General features: G+C 41.9%; 1 protein-coding gene across 6 annotated transcripts in view; it reads right to left on the reverse strand.

The window, feature by feature from the left end:
• TNPO1 (transportin 1) overlaps positions 1 to 15,991 on the reverse strand; it is a 116,558-nt gene that overhangs the window by 39,345 nt on the left and 61,222 nt on the right. For all 6 annotated transcript variants that reach the window (XM_019532274.1, XM_019532272.1, XM_019532270.1 and 3 more), the window contains 4 exons: positions 13,435 to 13,557; positions 5,119 to 5,237; positions 3,902 to 3,962; positions 2,766 to 2,934 (listed from right to left, as the gene is read on the reverse strand). In XM_019532274.1, coding sequence (XP_019387819.1) covers positions 2,766 to 2,934; positions 3,902 to 3,962; positions 5,119 to 5,237; positions 13,435 to 13,557 — 472 coding nt within the window. The remainder of the gene's footprint in view (positions 1 to 2,765; positions 2,935 to 3,901; positions 3,963 to 5,118; positions 5,238 to 13,434; positions 13,558 to 15,991) is intronic.

Genomic DNA, 15,991 nt, shown 5'->3' on the forward strand with positions numbered 1-15,991 from the left:
AGGGACCTAAACAGACCATCAGGTCCGATCCCCTGTCCCAGGCAGAAACGGGTGCTGGGGTCACATCACCCCAGCCAGTTATCTGTCCAGCCTCTTCTTGAAGACCCCCAAGGTAGGAGAGTACCACCTCCCATGGGAGCCCATTCCAGAGCCTGGCAGCCCTAACTGTAAAGCAATGTCTCCTCATGTCCAGCCTGAACCTTCTCTCTATCTATCTGTGGCCATTATTCCTAGTCAGTCCGGGTGGTGCCTGGGGGAACAGAGCTTCCCCCAATTCCTGCTGGTCCCCCCTGGTGAGATTGTAAATGGCCACCAGATCCCATTTCAGCCTTCTCTTGTGGAGGCTGAATAGGTTCAGGCCCTTTAGCCTCTCCTCACAGGGCTTGCCCCGCTGCCCCTTGACCACGCGAGTAGCCCTCCTCTGGACCACATCCCTCCTGAAGTGTGGTGCCCAAAACCGGACGCAGTAATCCAACTGTGGCCCGACCAATGCCACATATAGGGGAAGGATCATCTCCCTGGACCTGCCTGTGATGCATCTGTAGATGCACGACAAGGTGAGGTTAGCCTTACTGACCATTTCCTCACATTGACGGCTCATGTTCATCCTGGAGTCACCAATGACTCCAAGATCCCTTTCTGCCACTGTGTTGACAAGGGTGTTTCCTAATCTACAGGTGTGTTGCTGGTTCCTTTTCCCTAGATGCATTATCTTGCACTTGTCTATCCTGAATTCCATCCTATTCTCATCCACCCACCTCTGTAATTTGTCTAGATCTAAGGTGTGGTTATATGTAAGAAAATTCAGTAATTTATACAAAAAACCGTTTCAGTTTAGACCACTAAGATGGGGTAATGAGCAAACCCAAGACCTACCTTTTGGATATTTCAACAAAGCAATTTCTGAATTATTTGTAAACTAGTGTTTAATTTTTTGACTCACAAGCTATAATTTAAGAGCTTGCAAGCTCTGATGATAGAAGTAGTAATATTACAATTGGTTTACATCACATGGTTTACCTAGGAATTTCTGTTTCTAACTCTAAACTAAGCAAAATCCAGCCGTTCTTAGTTAAATTCAAATGAAGCAAGATTAGACCAAGAGGATCCATTATTAGGCAACTACAAGTGTAAAAAAGGAAATTTGTGAGTAATACAAGAAGTCCTCAAGTTTCCTTTTAAGCACACTATGTAGCTCAGCCATAATTTGTGGTATTACAGACTTTCTAGAATTTTTACTGGTTTTTTCTTTAAGGAAAAACACAAACAGAGAAGTGAAGCCAAAATCTGTCATTAATCTGAGCTGAGAGGCAGGGTCTGTATACCATATCCAGCAAGTGAGTTTAGTTTATACTAGAGGTGCACCGATACATTAGTCCCATATTGTATCAGCACCAATAAACTGAAAATTGACATTATCAGCAATTGGCTTTTTGGGGCTGATATGGCAAATAATGTCACCAATAAATGCTGCATGAATGCATGCAGCCACAGCACAGTACACAGGTGGTCATAAGCGCAGCCCAGCAGCATGGAGAGCAGCGTCCAGCTGGCAAGTCCACTGTGGGGGAAGGAAGGGGCAGACAACGCTCCCCTGGTGAAGGGCGAAATGGAGCTGGAGCTGCACAGCCAGGCTGGGGCAGGGCACGGAACTGAGCCATGAGTGGTTTGTCTGAGGGGCACACCTCCCCAGGAGGTGCAGGGGGAGGTGCGTGTGCCCCTGAATCTGTGTGCAGGGGGAGAGTGGGCTGCTGCTGTGGGCTGGAGCCAGCCAGGGGCAGCCCCAGGCTCTTCCCAGGATGGGGGCTGGGCCAGGCTACACTCAGGGCAGGCAACAGCAACGCTGGGAGGGGGGTTGCAGTCACCCCAAAATTTGTCATAGGCCCCCTCCCTGCCCCCAACCCCTCCTCCCAGTGTTGCCTGGCCCAACCCTGGCCCAACCCTCCTAGGAAGAACCCGGCACCGTCCTGAACCTGCCTGTGCCCACCATGGCCCCATGCATAGATCTGGATGGGGCACACTCCCCGTGGCACGCAAAGCATATGTATACAACAGCAGAAGCTGCCCCCCCCCCCCCAGATAAGCTGTGGCTCCATCCTGCGTCTTACCCTGCCCGTGCAGTGCCTGCTCCCACCCTAGTCCCACTCTCTCCCACGCTGCAGTGGCCTCTATCTACACACCCCTTCCCTCCCCACTCCCCTCACAACAGACTTATCAGCCAGACACTCCTCTCCATGCTGCCAGGCCACATACAGGCAATCAGATCAGTATCAGCTGATATGGTTCGTTAAAAATCAGGTCATTAGTAACAGCCCAAAAAATCTCCAATCCATGTACCCCTAGTTTATAGTTAATTAGCTTGTAATTACAAATCTTAGCTACACCATAGAATTTTTTTAAGCACCAGAAAGACCACCATACAATTAGTGGATTCTTTAATGGCAGCATGGAGAGCACTGCCCAGCTGGCAAGTCCACCGTGGGGGAAGGAAGGGGCGTGGGGAGGGGCAGACCAAGGTTCCCCTGGTGACTTGGGGCTGGAGCTGCCCAGCCAGGGCGGGGCAAGGCACAGAAATGAGCCACAAGTGGTTCATCTGAGGGGCACACCATACAATAAATGGATTCAGGAACATGAACAGAGCTATTTGAAATATAATTTCTCAGCATTCCTTATTGCTGCACTCAAACACTGATCCCAAAGGAGAGGGATTTCTGAGTTGCAAGCAGTTATGTTATACAATCACCTCATACAGTACTTTAACTTACTTAAATTCCAGTCAGAAATAGTATCATCGTCATCAAGCTCATCATCATCATCGTCGTCTTCCTCAATACCATCTTCTTCATGCTGCTGGGCCACTGTTCGTGAACGATGAAAACGTGGTCTTATGTCCTGTTCGCTATCTGGAATAGCTTCATCTTCTTCAACATCCCCCTACCAGTTAAACAATGCATTTAGTTAATTTGCAAGCACATTTAGTGTTTCAGATTCAACCATATTTCTTACATTTAAATATAAAGTAGTGGATAATAGATTTGTGAAAACTGGAATTAATTTAAGACTCACTGCCAAATTAAGATGACCAAAAAAACTACAGGCGGTCCTCAGACTTACAACATAATGGTTTCTGAAAATTGAGTCTTAAGTCGAAACGTCGCAACTCGGAACTGTTTTTCCCATAGGAAACAATGTTATAAATGGCGATTGGTTCCTGAACCAAGGCCAGGTACCCTATTTTCACCAAAATTAACCCAGAATTTTGTACTCAATCAATTATAGATAAATAATATATTAATGCATTTATAATGTAAATAGCCATCATTGATTTGAAAGGGAGTATTTGAGGTGACTTTGCTGGACTTTTTGAAGGGCTCTTGGTTGAACTTTTTGAAGGGTTCTTGGCTGGAGTCTTCTCAGGAGTCTTGTCTGCTTTCTTAAAGAAAGTGTCCAAGGCAGTTTGGACAGATGTTCTCCAGGGACATGGGTGATGCAGCAAACTTGTTCGCTGGTATTGCATCACATCGGATCAAGCGTTGTAAAGTCAAAACTGACATCAGAAAGTTGGAACAGGGTGTCAATTTACAAATGCTGTAAGTGCAAAACATAACTCAGAACGTTGTAAGTCAAGAACTGCCTGTATTACTAACTTGTATACTCTGGCCATGATTCTTCCAGAAACAGAATGAAAGAACTAGGCAAGAATTCACATGGGAGCAGTATTTTTTAATTGTTCAGAAACATGAAAATAATTCTATTCTTTGCCAGAAAATATTAATGAGCACAGTCTCCTTAGACAGATTCTTGCTAGCAGGAATGGTTTATATAACATGGAATATTTCCTAGAACACTGATGTAGAGGTAACTAATCAAAACAATGCATTAAATTGAAAAACTTGCTCACCTTCAGCAGAATAATATCTATTTCGGAGTACTTCATACCATTTACTAACACAGGTATTAACCTACAAAGAAAAATGTTAATTTTGTTAAAACAAATGCATAAATCAGTCAAATACATAACGTTCAACATAGCCAAGTTTCTGTTTTCTCAGGCTACTTTCATTATGCAGTAATGACAACTTTGAAACCTGGTTCCTAAAACTAGACTCCTAAATACAAGCGACCTCATTTTTAAAAGTTGCTAGGTACCTAAACCTTCCAGCTTAAAAAGTTGATTTTTAAGTTACAAAAATCTAACTTCACTCAGCTTAATCATGGTTTGGCTTCCCTCAGTCTAAAATCATATTTGAATCATATTACACATTCCTAAGAGCTTCTGAATACTGCCAGGTTTCCCCGAACATGAATTCAACTTCCTTTGACATGGTGTACAAATTGTTACATCTAATCATGACATAATCAAAGTCTAACCTTGTAGTGCAACAGTATCATCACAGTAAGTTTCAGTACTGCCCACATACAAAAAAGGAGAAATGATGTAAAAAAGCGCATCATTAAATGAAATAATAAAAATTGGCATCTTTTTTCTACTTGGAGATAAATGTAGTTGGCTTAACTTCATGGCTGCAAGTTAAAACAGGTTTCTATTAACGCCTTTTGTTGATTGATATTATATATTTTAATCATCTTGGTTATATTTTAAATTACACTGACTGAAAAAAAAAAAAAGGTGTTGTGGATTTGTTAAATTTCTTGAAAACTTTTACCATTGTAACTGATGGGGGGAGGGAATTTTGTAAATTTTTGTTATGGATTTTAAAAAGCCAGTACTAACAAGGGCTGCATACGATAATGTATTTCTCGCAACAGCATATTTAAATAAAAGTAGCAAATTGCCAAAAAGCATGTTTTTGATTTATGGTTATAAAATCAGAGGGAAGGTGAGAAAAAAAAATAGTATCCTGTAAACATATCTAAATTAAAAGCGTATAAATTCATGCAGGATCTCTCTCTTGCTCTTCATGTAGAAGAAAGATACCAATGTTTAGTTCTAAAACTAAGGAAAAAATCCAACTCCTCCCCCCCCCAGGAAATAAAACACTTGGTAAGTTATTTTAGGAAACAAGACTTAAAGGCACACAAACAAGATAATTCAGCTTACAGTTCTTAGCTTGTCAGTTTAATTTTTTTTCTACATTTGTTTGAAAGTAAACTTACTTAGTAAGATGGCGACATAGTACGTCTTTACAAATTGGCTGCTCAGCCAAGGTCAGCCAAAATTCACAAGCCTCCAAAGCCACATTTTCATCTTGGTCCTGGGTCCTCTGAAGCATATACTATGTAATATTGAAAGAAACCATTTTATTAGTTTTAGACTTCTACACATCCAAGTGAACCTATCAAAACTACAAGTGTTAGTAATTTAACTTTGCAGCCTGCAATTATGGTCAGTCAGGTTAAAAATGATATTATGTAATAGCTGCAATGAATTATTTTTCTGACTAGCCTTTGGCAAAGATCTTTGTTCTGCTTAACACTACATGACTCAGATACTATGGGATTCAGTGATTAAACTTGTTAGTCATCTCTGAGATCTCTATAAATTCCTTGCTTTTACATGCAATTAAAAATCCCTTTTCTTCCCATTTTTCATTACATACTGCTAAAAGTAGCTCCACATTACTTTTCAAATATATAAATACAAGAATGGTTTAATACCTAAAAAACATATTTCCTTTCATAATCTTAATTTCAGCAAGGATATGTAGCAAAACAAAACAAAAGAAGCAGAGACAGTGACTATCAGTGGCAAAGCAAATCTTATCGCTAGCAAGAGCAAAAACTCAACAACCATGTAAACAGCTAAACAGCTTTAAAAAAGTCCCATTAGTTTCAAATCAAACCCCAACTTCATGCATGTTAGTTATATCATGCATGTGCCACCTCCAGTGCTTAACTACCAATTTCTTTCAAACTTTCTTCAACTACAGCTCCCTCCGCCCTCCTTTCATAATGACCCTTACACCTTAAAAACAACTATACAAAGCACCACACCCCAAATAAGAGACACCTCGGGGTTTTGTTTTTTAAAGAAACTGAAGAAAAAAAATTTCCTTGAAAATACTGCTACAAATGGTATTTTGCCAGGGAAAAACCCAGGTGGCAGCAGCAGCAAAGAGAGCAAAACACTAGCTTTTCTGTCACCTATGAGCTGCACGACACCACAGGTACTACTGGCTGATCCAAACTGTCTGACCCTCTTCTCTTCTGGAGCTGCACTGAGCCACAGGCAGCCAGTACCTGCCAGGTGAGCTGAGGGCCTGGTCCTAACCACTACCACATGCTCAGTCAGTTGAGGGCTCACCCAGCTGATTCAGCAGAGCTTTTGCTTCTGTCCCAGCACCATGATCTCAGCTTCACTTCAGAAATACAGCAAAGCTGAGCCAGCAACAGCTTCTGCAACTCAAGTGTCTGCTGGTAGGAACAGGCTCCTATTGCCCACAGCCAGCAGCTAAGGAGCCCCACCTGTTCACTATACTACCCAGTGCGCACTACTGCTTACTTTCTCATCCCCCCGCCAAACCAGAGGCTCCTTCCACAGATGCTGTTTTTACCACATTTCCTCCTTAAAATGCATACCCCAATATTCAGCAATTGATTTTGGAAAATGGTGCACATTGTATGCAAGAAAGTGAGCCCTTTGTCACTTTAAAAAAAAAAAAAAAAAAAAATCCTTGTATGCTACACTATACCAGGAATGATTACCTCCTAAAAATATCCTTTTCTTCGCTGCTTCAGAATGCCAGAGTTCACCTCCAAATGACTAGAAGGATGCATATAACCATCAGCATGTGATATCTACACAAACACAATTTACTATGAATTTATCATTTTGCCATAGAATAGTGGTCTAAAATCCAAACTACCTTAAAGCAAGTCTATTTCTCATCCCTATAGTTGGCACAACCATGAAAATGTAAACTGACTAAGCAGAGGCAGAAAACACTTCCTTTGTTAGCTCAAGTTTCAAACCATCTGGAAACAGGTACAAATTATCCCATTCAGTCATGGCTCTGTGAATACTACAACTCGTTACATAATCTGACATTTTCTGCAAAAGGTTATATTATCCAGCATCTTACTATTATCATGTTTTATTTATCCCTCCTGCCCTATTATCATCTGCCCCAGGCTCTCCCCCTAGAAAATAAATTAGCTGGATTATAGTTAAGGCCTAGTTTAAATTGCAAGTTCACATTTCTTGTGAAAAATCACAAAATTAAGTGATTTTCACCCAAAAATGTGATTGCAATAAAAACCATAATATGGCCACCAACAAGTGGCCATGTAGCATTTCATTGCAACAAGCTGGGGAAAGTATTCCCCAGCCAGCAGCAAATGCCTAGCAACCCAGGGGAGAGGGGAAGGGGTTGCAAAAGGGACAGAGGAAGGAGAGAGCTTGGGGATGAGTAGAAGAGGGGCTGCTGGCTCCTCTGGCCAGGAAGACTGGTGTGCAGGGGGTTCAGGGTGCCTTGGGGGTGCCTTGGCAGACATTTCTTACACCAGCACAGACAGAGGAGGTGTTTGCTCCTCTAGGCAGAACTGGGGTGCCAGGGGTTGGGGGAAAACACACAAGCAGAGGAGCAAACAGCACCTCCCCTATCTATCCTCAAGCTCTCACCTCTCCCTGTCCCTTTTGTGAGCCCTTCCCCAGGCCTCTAAGCTTTTGCTGCTGACTGAGAAATGCTTTCCCAGGTCTGCAGCAGCCATAGGAATAAACATCCCCTCCATCTGAGTGCAAAAATGGCAGCTTCCACCACAATCAGGCCACGGTATTAGTGGGCTGGACCCACAATTTAAACCAGGCCCTAATTATACAGTTAGGGCCCTACTGAATTCACAGTGGAAGCGGGCTGCATGGCCGCTCCTTTAATCTTGCAGGTTCCCCCACGCACTTCCTGCCAACTGGCAGAGGGACCCCACCACACACTCCTGATCATTTCTGCCTCATGGACAGTCAGCAACAAGCAATAGGACCACTGGGGCCCCTCAGTCAATGAGCAATGGTGGGGGGCAGGGAAGGAGTGGAGGGATGCACTGGGGAACCTGCAGGATTAAAGGAGCTGCCACACAGCGCACTCCCACTGTGATTTTGGTGCATCCCCAATTATAGTGTCTGCCCTCTGTACTGTTCCTTGATGGCCTGGGGACTCACAAGCCAATTCCAACCTGCAGTTTAGGAAGTATTAGGAAACTAGGAATATTAGCGTGCCAGCTATAAAGCCTACAGATTATTACAAAAGCAGAGACCAGAAGAGTGAATTAGCTGAGAGAGTACAAAAGTATTTCATTCTAAAAACACTTTTAAAAATTTGGTAGGTTCTCAGGAGGTAATTTCAATTATGTGCTACAGCTATGAATGTGCATGCTGTGTAGGGGAATGGAAAATTATTTTATGGGAAACAAAGCTATTACAGCAGAATTTGGGGGTCTTTCCCATGATTTGGGTCTCTGCACATTCTATAGTGCAATGAGACCAAATAACCACTATCTAAGAAAAAAAGGTTTGCAATAAAGCTCAGAACAAGTGTTTCCAAAGCAGAGACACTACAAGTATTGATACTTTAGCAAAAGGGATCAGATGCTCATAAGTCCCACAGCCTTTACATCCAGATTCAAGTCCAATATCTTCCTTGTAGGCTTCCATCACCAGTAAGTTACCCTTTGCAAATCATCTCTCTACCCCACATTTAGCAAAAAGTGACACTTTTTCCTTTGAGAAGTGCTCACTGTTTGATAAGGATGCTCTACGTCAGGGGCGTCCAACTTTTTTGAATGCGGGGCCGGATCATGAACTGTTTATCACCCAGTGGGCTGGCGAACCACATTCAAAGACCTCACAGGAAGCGGTATCACATCAGCCCCTCCCCCCCAAAACAAAAGTACAGCATTTACTTTAGTTTTCCATCGCAGCACCTCGGGCCTCAGAAAACAGCTTGGAGGGCTGCATGGTGGCCCATGGGCCATATGCTGGACAAGCCTGCTCTACGTGAATAAGACTAAGTGAAATCTGTTAGAACCATTCATCTGCCTAGGACCAGCATCTTCCTTGAACTAAAACAGATCATCTTTCTCCACCATTTACTCCTAATTAATTTACTGACAGTACACAATATTCTTCTCAGCTTTCATTTTGTTATACTGAAACAATCACACTCTTCTAATATCCTCCCATGATAGGATCTTCATTCTCCAATTATCCTAGTAGATCTTCTTCCAGTCTGGAGTTGGAACATTCGCTTGCTTTTGAACACAGGTGACCATTATCTTATACAGTATTTCAGATGAGGTCTCACCAGTGCCTTGGACACAGGCATTAATACTTCTCTACCTCTGCTGGAAGTACAATCCATCCCAACCCATCCTATGATCATATTAATTTTTTCTTCACCTGCATCATACTGCTAGCTCATAGTCATTATCTGCCAAACTAATACACTACAATCCTTTTCTCACTTGTTATCAAATGATCAACTCCCAGACTAAGTTTTGCTTTTGTTATTAGTTCTTCAGTATATGACCTTCCATTTGGTGCTAGTGGATTTCATTCTATTTCTATTACTCCAAGTTTCAAGGTCATCCAGTACTTCCTGCATGATATTCCAAGCCTTCACAATATTCTTATACCTCCCAAATTTGTCATCCATACGTTCCACTGTATATTTCCATTTTTTTTGCACACATCTTTTATAAAAACAATGCGATTAGTCCCCAAACTGATCCTTAAACTTCACTAGTAACATAGTACTACTTCTTAGTACCCCAAACTAATTGCTGCAAGTCTCCCCTTCAGCCAATTCCTTAACATTTCTCTACTGATCCTCATTTTTTCAGTGTCACTAAGTTTTCCATGTGGCGCCATGCCGAATGCTTTCCTGAAGGCAAGACAGTGGAGATGTACCACACTTAAAAAAAAAAAATGCCCAGGTTAGTCTGGCATGATCTTCCCACTCTAACCTTTGGTGAATTCATGTTAGCCAGTTTTTCATTTACCTCCATACTGTCATTTTCAGCATTTATCTTAACTTTACCCAAATATATCACATTATTGAAACCCCCCCAAAAAATTCTTCATATAGTTCTGGGACCACACTTGGGATTAATGCTAAAATCTCTAAACCAGTGGTTCTCTACCTTTTTAGACTCAAGTTACCCCTTGGAAAATGCCAGCTCAGTTTTTGCACCTTTTTTGGACTTGGTTGCAAGTAACTCAGAAATCTATAGTTATGGTCTTTCTATTAGAAATCTCCGGTTTTATCTTGTGAATCATGTTTGCAAACCTACAGTGTGACAACCCACAGCACCTTTAAAAGAATCTTAAGGCACCCCAAAATGCCATAGTACCTTGGTTGGAAAAAAAAACTGCTCTAGACTATCCTCACTACATGAGCAGTCCCACTTCAATCACTGTTCTTTGTTTATGAAACAAAAGAACCATTTATTTGTTCTAATATCTTTTGAAAGGTCTATGGGCCACTATGCTGACACCATTCTCTTTGCTCCATGACACCATGAATTTAAGAAGCACCAACTTTTAATTTAGGCAGCATAATGTGTTGTGTGTCAAGATTTGCACTACAGAGTTCTGCAGAATAGGCAGGGATGATATACAGACTAGTCTACTGATCCTCAGTCCCAATTCATTCAAGTTTCATTTCAATTCTTTCAAATACCAGGCACCTTGAATCTGAATATGGTTTTACACAACTGCTTTAGGAACAAGCTGGGGCAACTGTAATAAAGAAGAGGACAAAAAAAGGCACTAGAGGTGCACTGATATATTGGTTACCTATCGGATCAATAAAAGGGAAATTTACATTATCAGTTACTGGCTTTTTTTGACTGTTGTAGCTGATAATGTTCTCTGATAATTACGCCTTCTGGCTAGGGGTCTCAGACACCTGGGTTCCCTCCAGCCCATAGAGCCAGTGCCCCCAGATGCCTGGGTTTCCTCCTGTGAGCTGGAGTGGCCCTGGATACACTCCTATCCCATCACTGGCAGGCCAGACTGGGCTGAAACAGAGCAGCTGCCAGTGTCCCAGGCACTGGTATAGCATGGACTGTGGGCTGGGGCCAGGACAGGCACTGTAAAAGGTGCTGAATGCTGCAGTTGTTACTGAAGCAGGGAACAGTGAATGGTGGAGCTGAGCTGCCTGGCCCAGCCCAACGTGACTCAACCTAAAGCGTAACTCAACCTGCAGTTAATATCAGTTATTGAATGGGTATCAACCAATATGGCTAGTTAATAATCGGTTACTGGCATCAGCCAGGAAAATCTTTACTGGTGCACCCTAAGTGGTACACTCCTTTCTTCATATACACTGAATCTAAACCCCAAGCACATTTTTACAGGATTTGAGACAAGGGCTGTGACCCACTATATCATGTGTCTGCTACAGATGCTGTAGGTAGTCTGGCAGGACACATGACATACACGCACTTGAACTCAGTCACAGACATACCTATTGTTATTAGTTTCAAATGTAAAACCGTTTACTGTTTATTGTAGAGAACAGAACCTGTTCTCTGGAAGATAAAAGTTTTACTCAACATCAGGAAAAACCTATGAACTGCACCATCTGTGAAGATATAGGAGACAGTTTTTTGGAGTTCCTAAGAATTTTTGCATTAGTGCTCAGAGCATTCTCTTCTAGTATTCAATGTAGACACAGAGGTGTTGGTGTCAGTGTCAAAATAAACTCTGGAGTTGGCTTTAGTAATAATGATGTCTCTTTCCTTTACATTATCCTCACCATAGCAATTTCACACATCAAGTACTTTTCTCACAGGTACTGTATTTTCCCCCCATAAGCAGGATTCTGAGCCCCCCCCCCCGTACAAATAAGAACTTTATGGACTAATCCCAGAAGGTGGAGTCCTTGGAAAAGAATAATCATATTGAGCTTCTGCTTGGAATATGCAATACCCCCCCAGACAGAAGACGCTTAATCTATTAGCGTCTGACAGGACCTGTAAAGCCCACAGGTTCCAAATCTGTCATTTGAGAAAACCTATTGAAGGCAGTCTGACCAAAGAAATGCTGCCCGCAAGGATGTTACCTGATTTTCAGGTTTCAACATTAATAGTTCTGAGTATTTGTAAAACATTTTGAAAAAAAGTAAGCCTAAAGTAACAGGCTGGAAGCTTGTTATGTTCTCTCACCCCATCCTGTATACCACTGTACGGGGATATAAAGAGGCATCATGTGCATGTGTGGCCCTATGCATCACTAGTTAACGCACCAATCCAGTCAAATGCAGTATAATAGAATCTATAATGACAACGCAAAGGAGCACTTACACTTAGGCCATTCACTAATTCCTGCATCAAGTTCTGGTGTCTGCTTTGAGGCATGACTGTGCACATTAACTTTTGGCAGGGGGTCAGACTTAATGATCTGCTCAGGTCCCTTCCGAACCTACCAACTATGAAACTATGAATTTGTTTCAAGATTTAAAAAAATTCAGATTTATCACTGCAGTTCTACAGAAAGAACACTATTTCTACCAAGAGCAAAATATCCTGGATGTGCCCAGTGGTGAAAAAAATATAAACACTTATTTTCTGTGCATTTAATGGCACCAAAGGACTCACTACTATAAGACACAGAGGTATGGCACGAGTGGAAAAGTATTTAAGATTTTAAATCAACAGAACTGCCATAATACCACATAGTTTTCCACCTTTAACTTATGAATGCTACTACCTTCTATTTGTTACCACCCTTATGCTAGAGGTACAACTACTTGTCTAATGTCTGTACCAATTTAACTTGTCACTCAACTAGAATACATATTTTACCACTGCACCTTTCAAGGAACAACATTACAAGTTCTCTCAGAACTCTTCCCTTCCTTTCTTGCAGGGATTTCTGTATTACTCTTCCTTTACATTTTCTGAACAGTCAAAGTAACTATCATATATGCAGAAGAAAGTTATAGGCTGTAACAAGGAAAATGCCTCCATTTCAAATCTAAGCATGCTATACAAGTATTATCTCTAGTAAAATGAAAAACGTATTTTTTTTAACAGCCAGAACAAGAGGGACAAACTTATTTCTGAATCATTTAGTGTTCAACTGGGACAAGATTTAGCCTCAGAAGTTAAGGGATAGATTTCTTTCAGTATTTGTCAAAATGTTCATATATACCCTTATAGGGCTTCCATTTTTCAAGCTTTGTATAATATCTTCTGCCATCTGTATACAAATGTTATTTATTTGGCTATTTACTGAGGTTACAACTTTATTTTAGAATTAATTAAGGGTCAGTAATATATGTTTATTTGAACTAGTCCTCACATCTGCAAATAACCTCGGAAACAGAATGGTAGTTTCAGCTGCCAAAAACTACCTATCTTTCAAGAAAATCAAACTAGCATTATTCTGGCATTCATCAGCCACTTGTCCCTTTGTCAAAATTTCTACTATGCCAAAAGACACTTGCGCATGCAGTTTAGGAAGATGAGAATTACCTCAACTATACTAATCATATGAGGAAGAAGACGATCCATTCGGACTTCCAGCAACATCACAAGAGCCCGACAGACATTTTTCCGTACTTCAGGCTCCTCGTCACCAGCCAATGCAAAGAGATTCTGTTAAGAGAAATTAAAATGTTTCTAATCACAATATTGTACATAAGGAAGTTCTTATCATTCAAATTACAACAGATAGCAAGGAGAGCTATTATACCAATATATGCTTGTGCTCTCTCAGAATGTAATGGCATGCACCAAAAGACATTTATACACTCCAGTGGCCATCTACATGAAATGCTGACTTAACAGTTGTTACTGCGCAGTCACTTAGTACTTGCACACCCAAGTACTAAATGACTGCGCAATAACTGGCATTACTGTCCAGTAGCACCAACGCAAGGCTTTGTGGTGACGCCAACTGTGCAACAGCTCATTACTACCATGCAACAGCGTTGCGTCATGGTTTGTGCCTTGCAGAGCTACTGCGCAGTAGGGTTGCGCAAAGCTTCAGTCACTGATTAGATGCGATTCAGCTGCCAAATCAGGCTGAATCGCCAAATCAAATCAGGAGACCCATTAATTTCTCTGAATCGAATTGCAGGCTTCTGATTCGATTCAGAGAGATTCGATGATTCAGCCATAGACACAGCTTTATGTTTTTTTTACGTACCTTGAGGTACCAGGCACAGCTCATGAATGCTGAGATGGTGGGGTGGATGGAGTATCCCATGGGAATGCACGGGGGAGAAGGAGGTGTCCCCCACAAGTGGACCAGAAGTACTTCCAGTTCACTGAGGAGCGCACAGGGGACCCCCCCCCCCACCACACACACACTCCTCAGCTCAGCAGCTGGTGCCTCCTGGGTCTGAAGGGGGCACCCGGGGTCCCCCAACAGCCAATCACCAAGCCAGGGAGGAAGTCCCCACACACCAGGCAGCAGACCCCCTGCACTCTTGTGGGACACTCCATCTGCCCCACCATCTCAGCATTCATGAGCTGTGCCTGGTACCTCAAGGTACATAGAAAAAACACATAAAGCTGTGTTTATGGCCAAATCGCTGATTTTCCAAATCAGAATTGAATCTCCAGATTTGACCAAATCAAAAATCAGGACAGTGATCACTGTCCCCCAAATCAGGCCGAATCCAAATAAAATACTGCCTGCTTTGCACAGCCCTACTGTGCAGTAGTAATGAGCTACTGTGCAGTAAGTGTCTCATATAGACATGCCCAGTTTCTACACAGCTGCAAAGAGACTCAGTAATATTTTAAATATGTATCGACTAGAACTGAATTAAAGGCATTAGTATCACAATTATACCGACTCCTGGAAATCTGTTTATTGTTCACTGAAAGCTTAGGGCCCAGAAACTTGACCCAGAATCTTAGTAACTACATAGAAAATACTGAAAGACACAATCAAGATACAAAGTTTCTTTACAGTTGCAAACTCTAAGTAAAATACTCAGTGGGGCAAACCTATAAGACTGAAGCAGACTTTATTCATCTCAATGAGTCTTGCTCCCTGTATTTCCAGGGAAAAGGCAGGTGGGTTCTACTATTCACACTCAAAAGTGGAGGGGAAAAAAACATGGAGATGGACCACAACACAGGATGAGATCTAAAAGGGGATCAGTGTCATATTCCTCCATCTCCAGGTTATGATTTGCCTAAACCACAAATTACTTTAAGACGGATCTGAAAACCCAATACAGCTGTTTACTACCCCAAACAGAAAAGGAAATTATTTATTTTATAAGTAAATACAAATCATAGTATAAAAAAGATAAGCAACTCATGTAGTAGTTATACTGAAAGTGCCTTCTATGGTCACGTACCATATTTACTCAAATACAAGACGAGGTTCCCCCACAATGGGCAAAGGGAAAAAAGACCCTTGTCTTATATTTACATACAAGGAAATCTTGCTAAATATATTGTCTACCATTAGGAATCCACTTAAAAGGCACCAAGGTAAAGGAAAAATTGCAGGCTGCTTACACCACCTGGCACCATTTTCACAGCAAGCTCCCTGTCCCTTGCTGCCGACTGGCTGAGACCTGCCCTTCATGCAACCCACCCCTCACTCCTGATTGGCTAAGGGGTGGGGCCACAAGCAGGGCAGCCCTCTTGACCAATCACCAGTGATAGAGCAGTCACCATCTTGACTGCTCCCCTCATCCTGGTGGGCTACAAGGCCAGGCCACAGCAGCCGCTGGCTCCCACTGGGGAGCCAGCATTTTAATTTTTTAGTAAGGTTTTTTTCCAGGCAATTTCAAGCAAAATTGTGGAAACTCCCATTTTTCAGTGTTTCCAGGACACCACCATTTTTCACTATTTTCTACAACAACAACAACAACAACAAAACAAAAAATAAAAAAATAAAAAAATACATGATTTGAGTATGTCCCTATCTATCATTAAACTGCTGCCAAAAGCAGTATGTGCTCAGTAATGGAAACCAACTATGAAGTTGATTAAATGTACCCAACACTGAGCATGACTGCAAAACACATGGCCCATACCGAGCAAATATGCTGGACAGGTTAAG

This window comes from Crocodylus porosus, unplaced genomic scaffold, assembly GCF_001723895.1.
Source record: "Crocodylus porosus isolate Cpor-Errol unplaced genomic scaffold, CroPor_comp1, whole genome shotgun sequence".
Taxonomy (NCBI): domain Eukaryota; kingdom Metazoa; phylum Chordata; order Crocodylia; family Crocodylidae; genus Crocodylus; species Crocodylus porosus.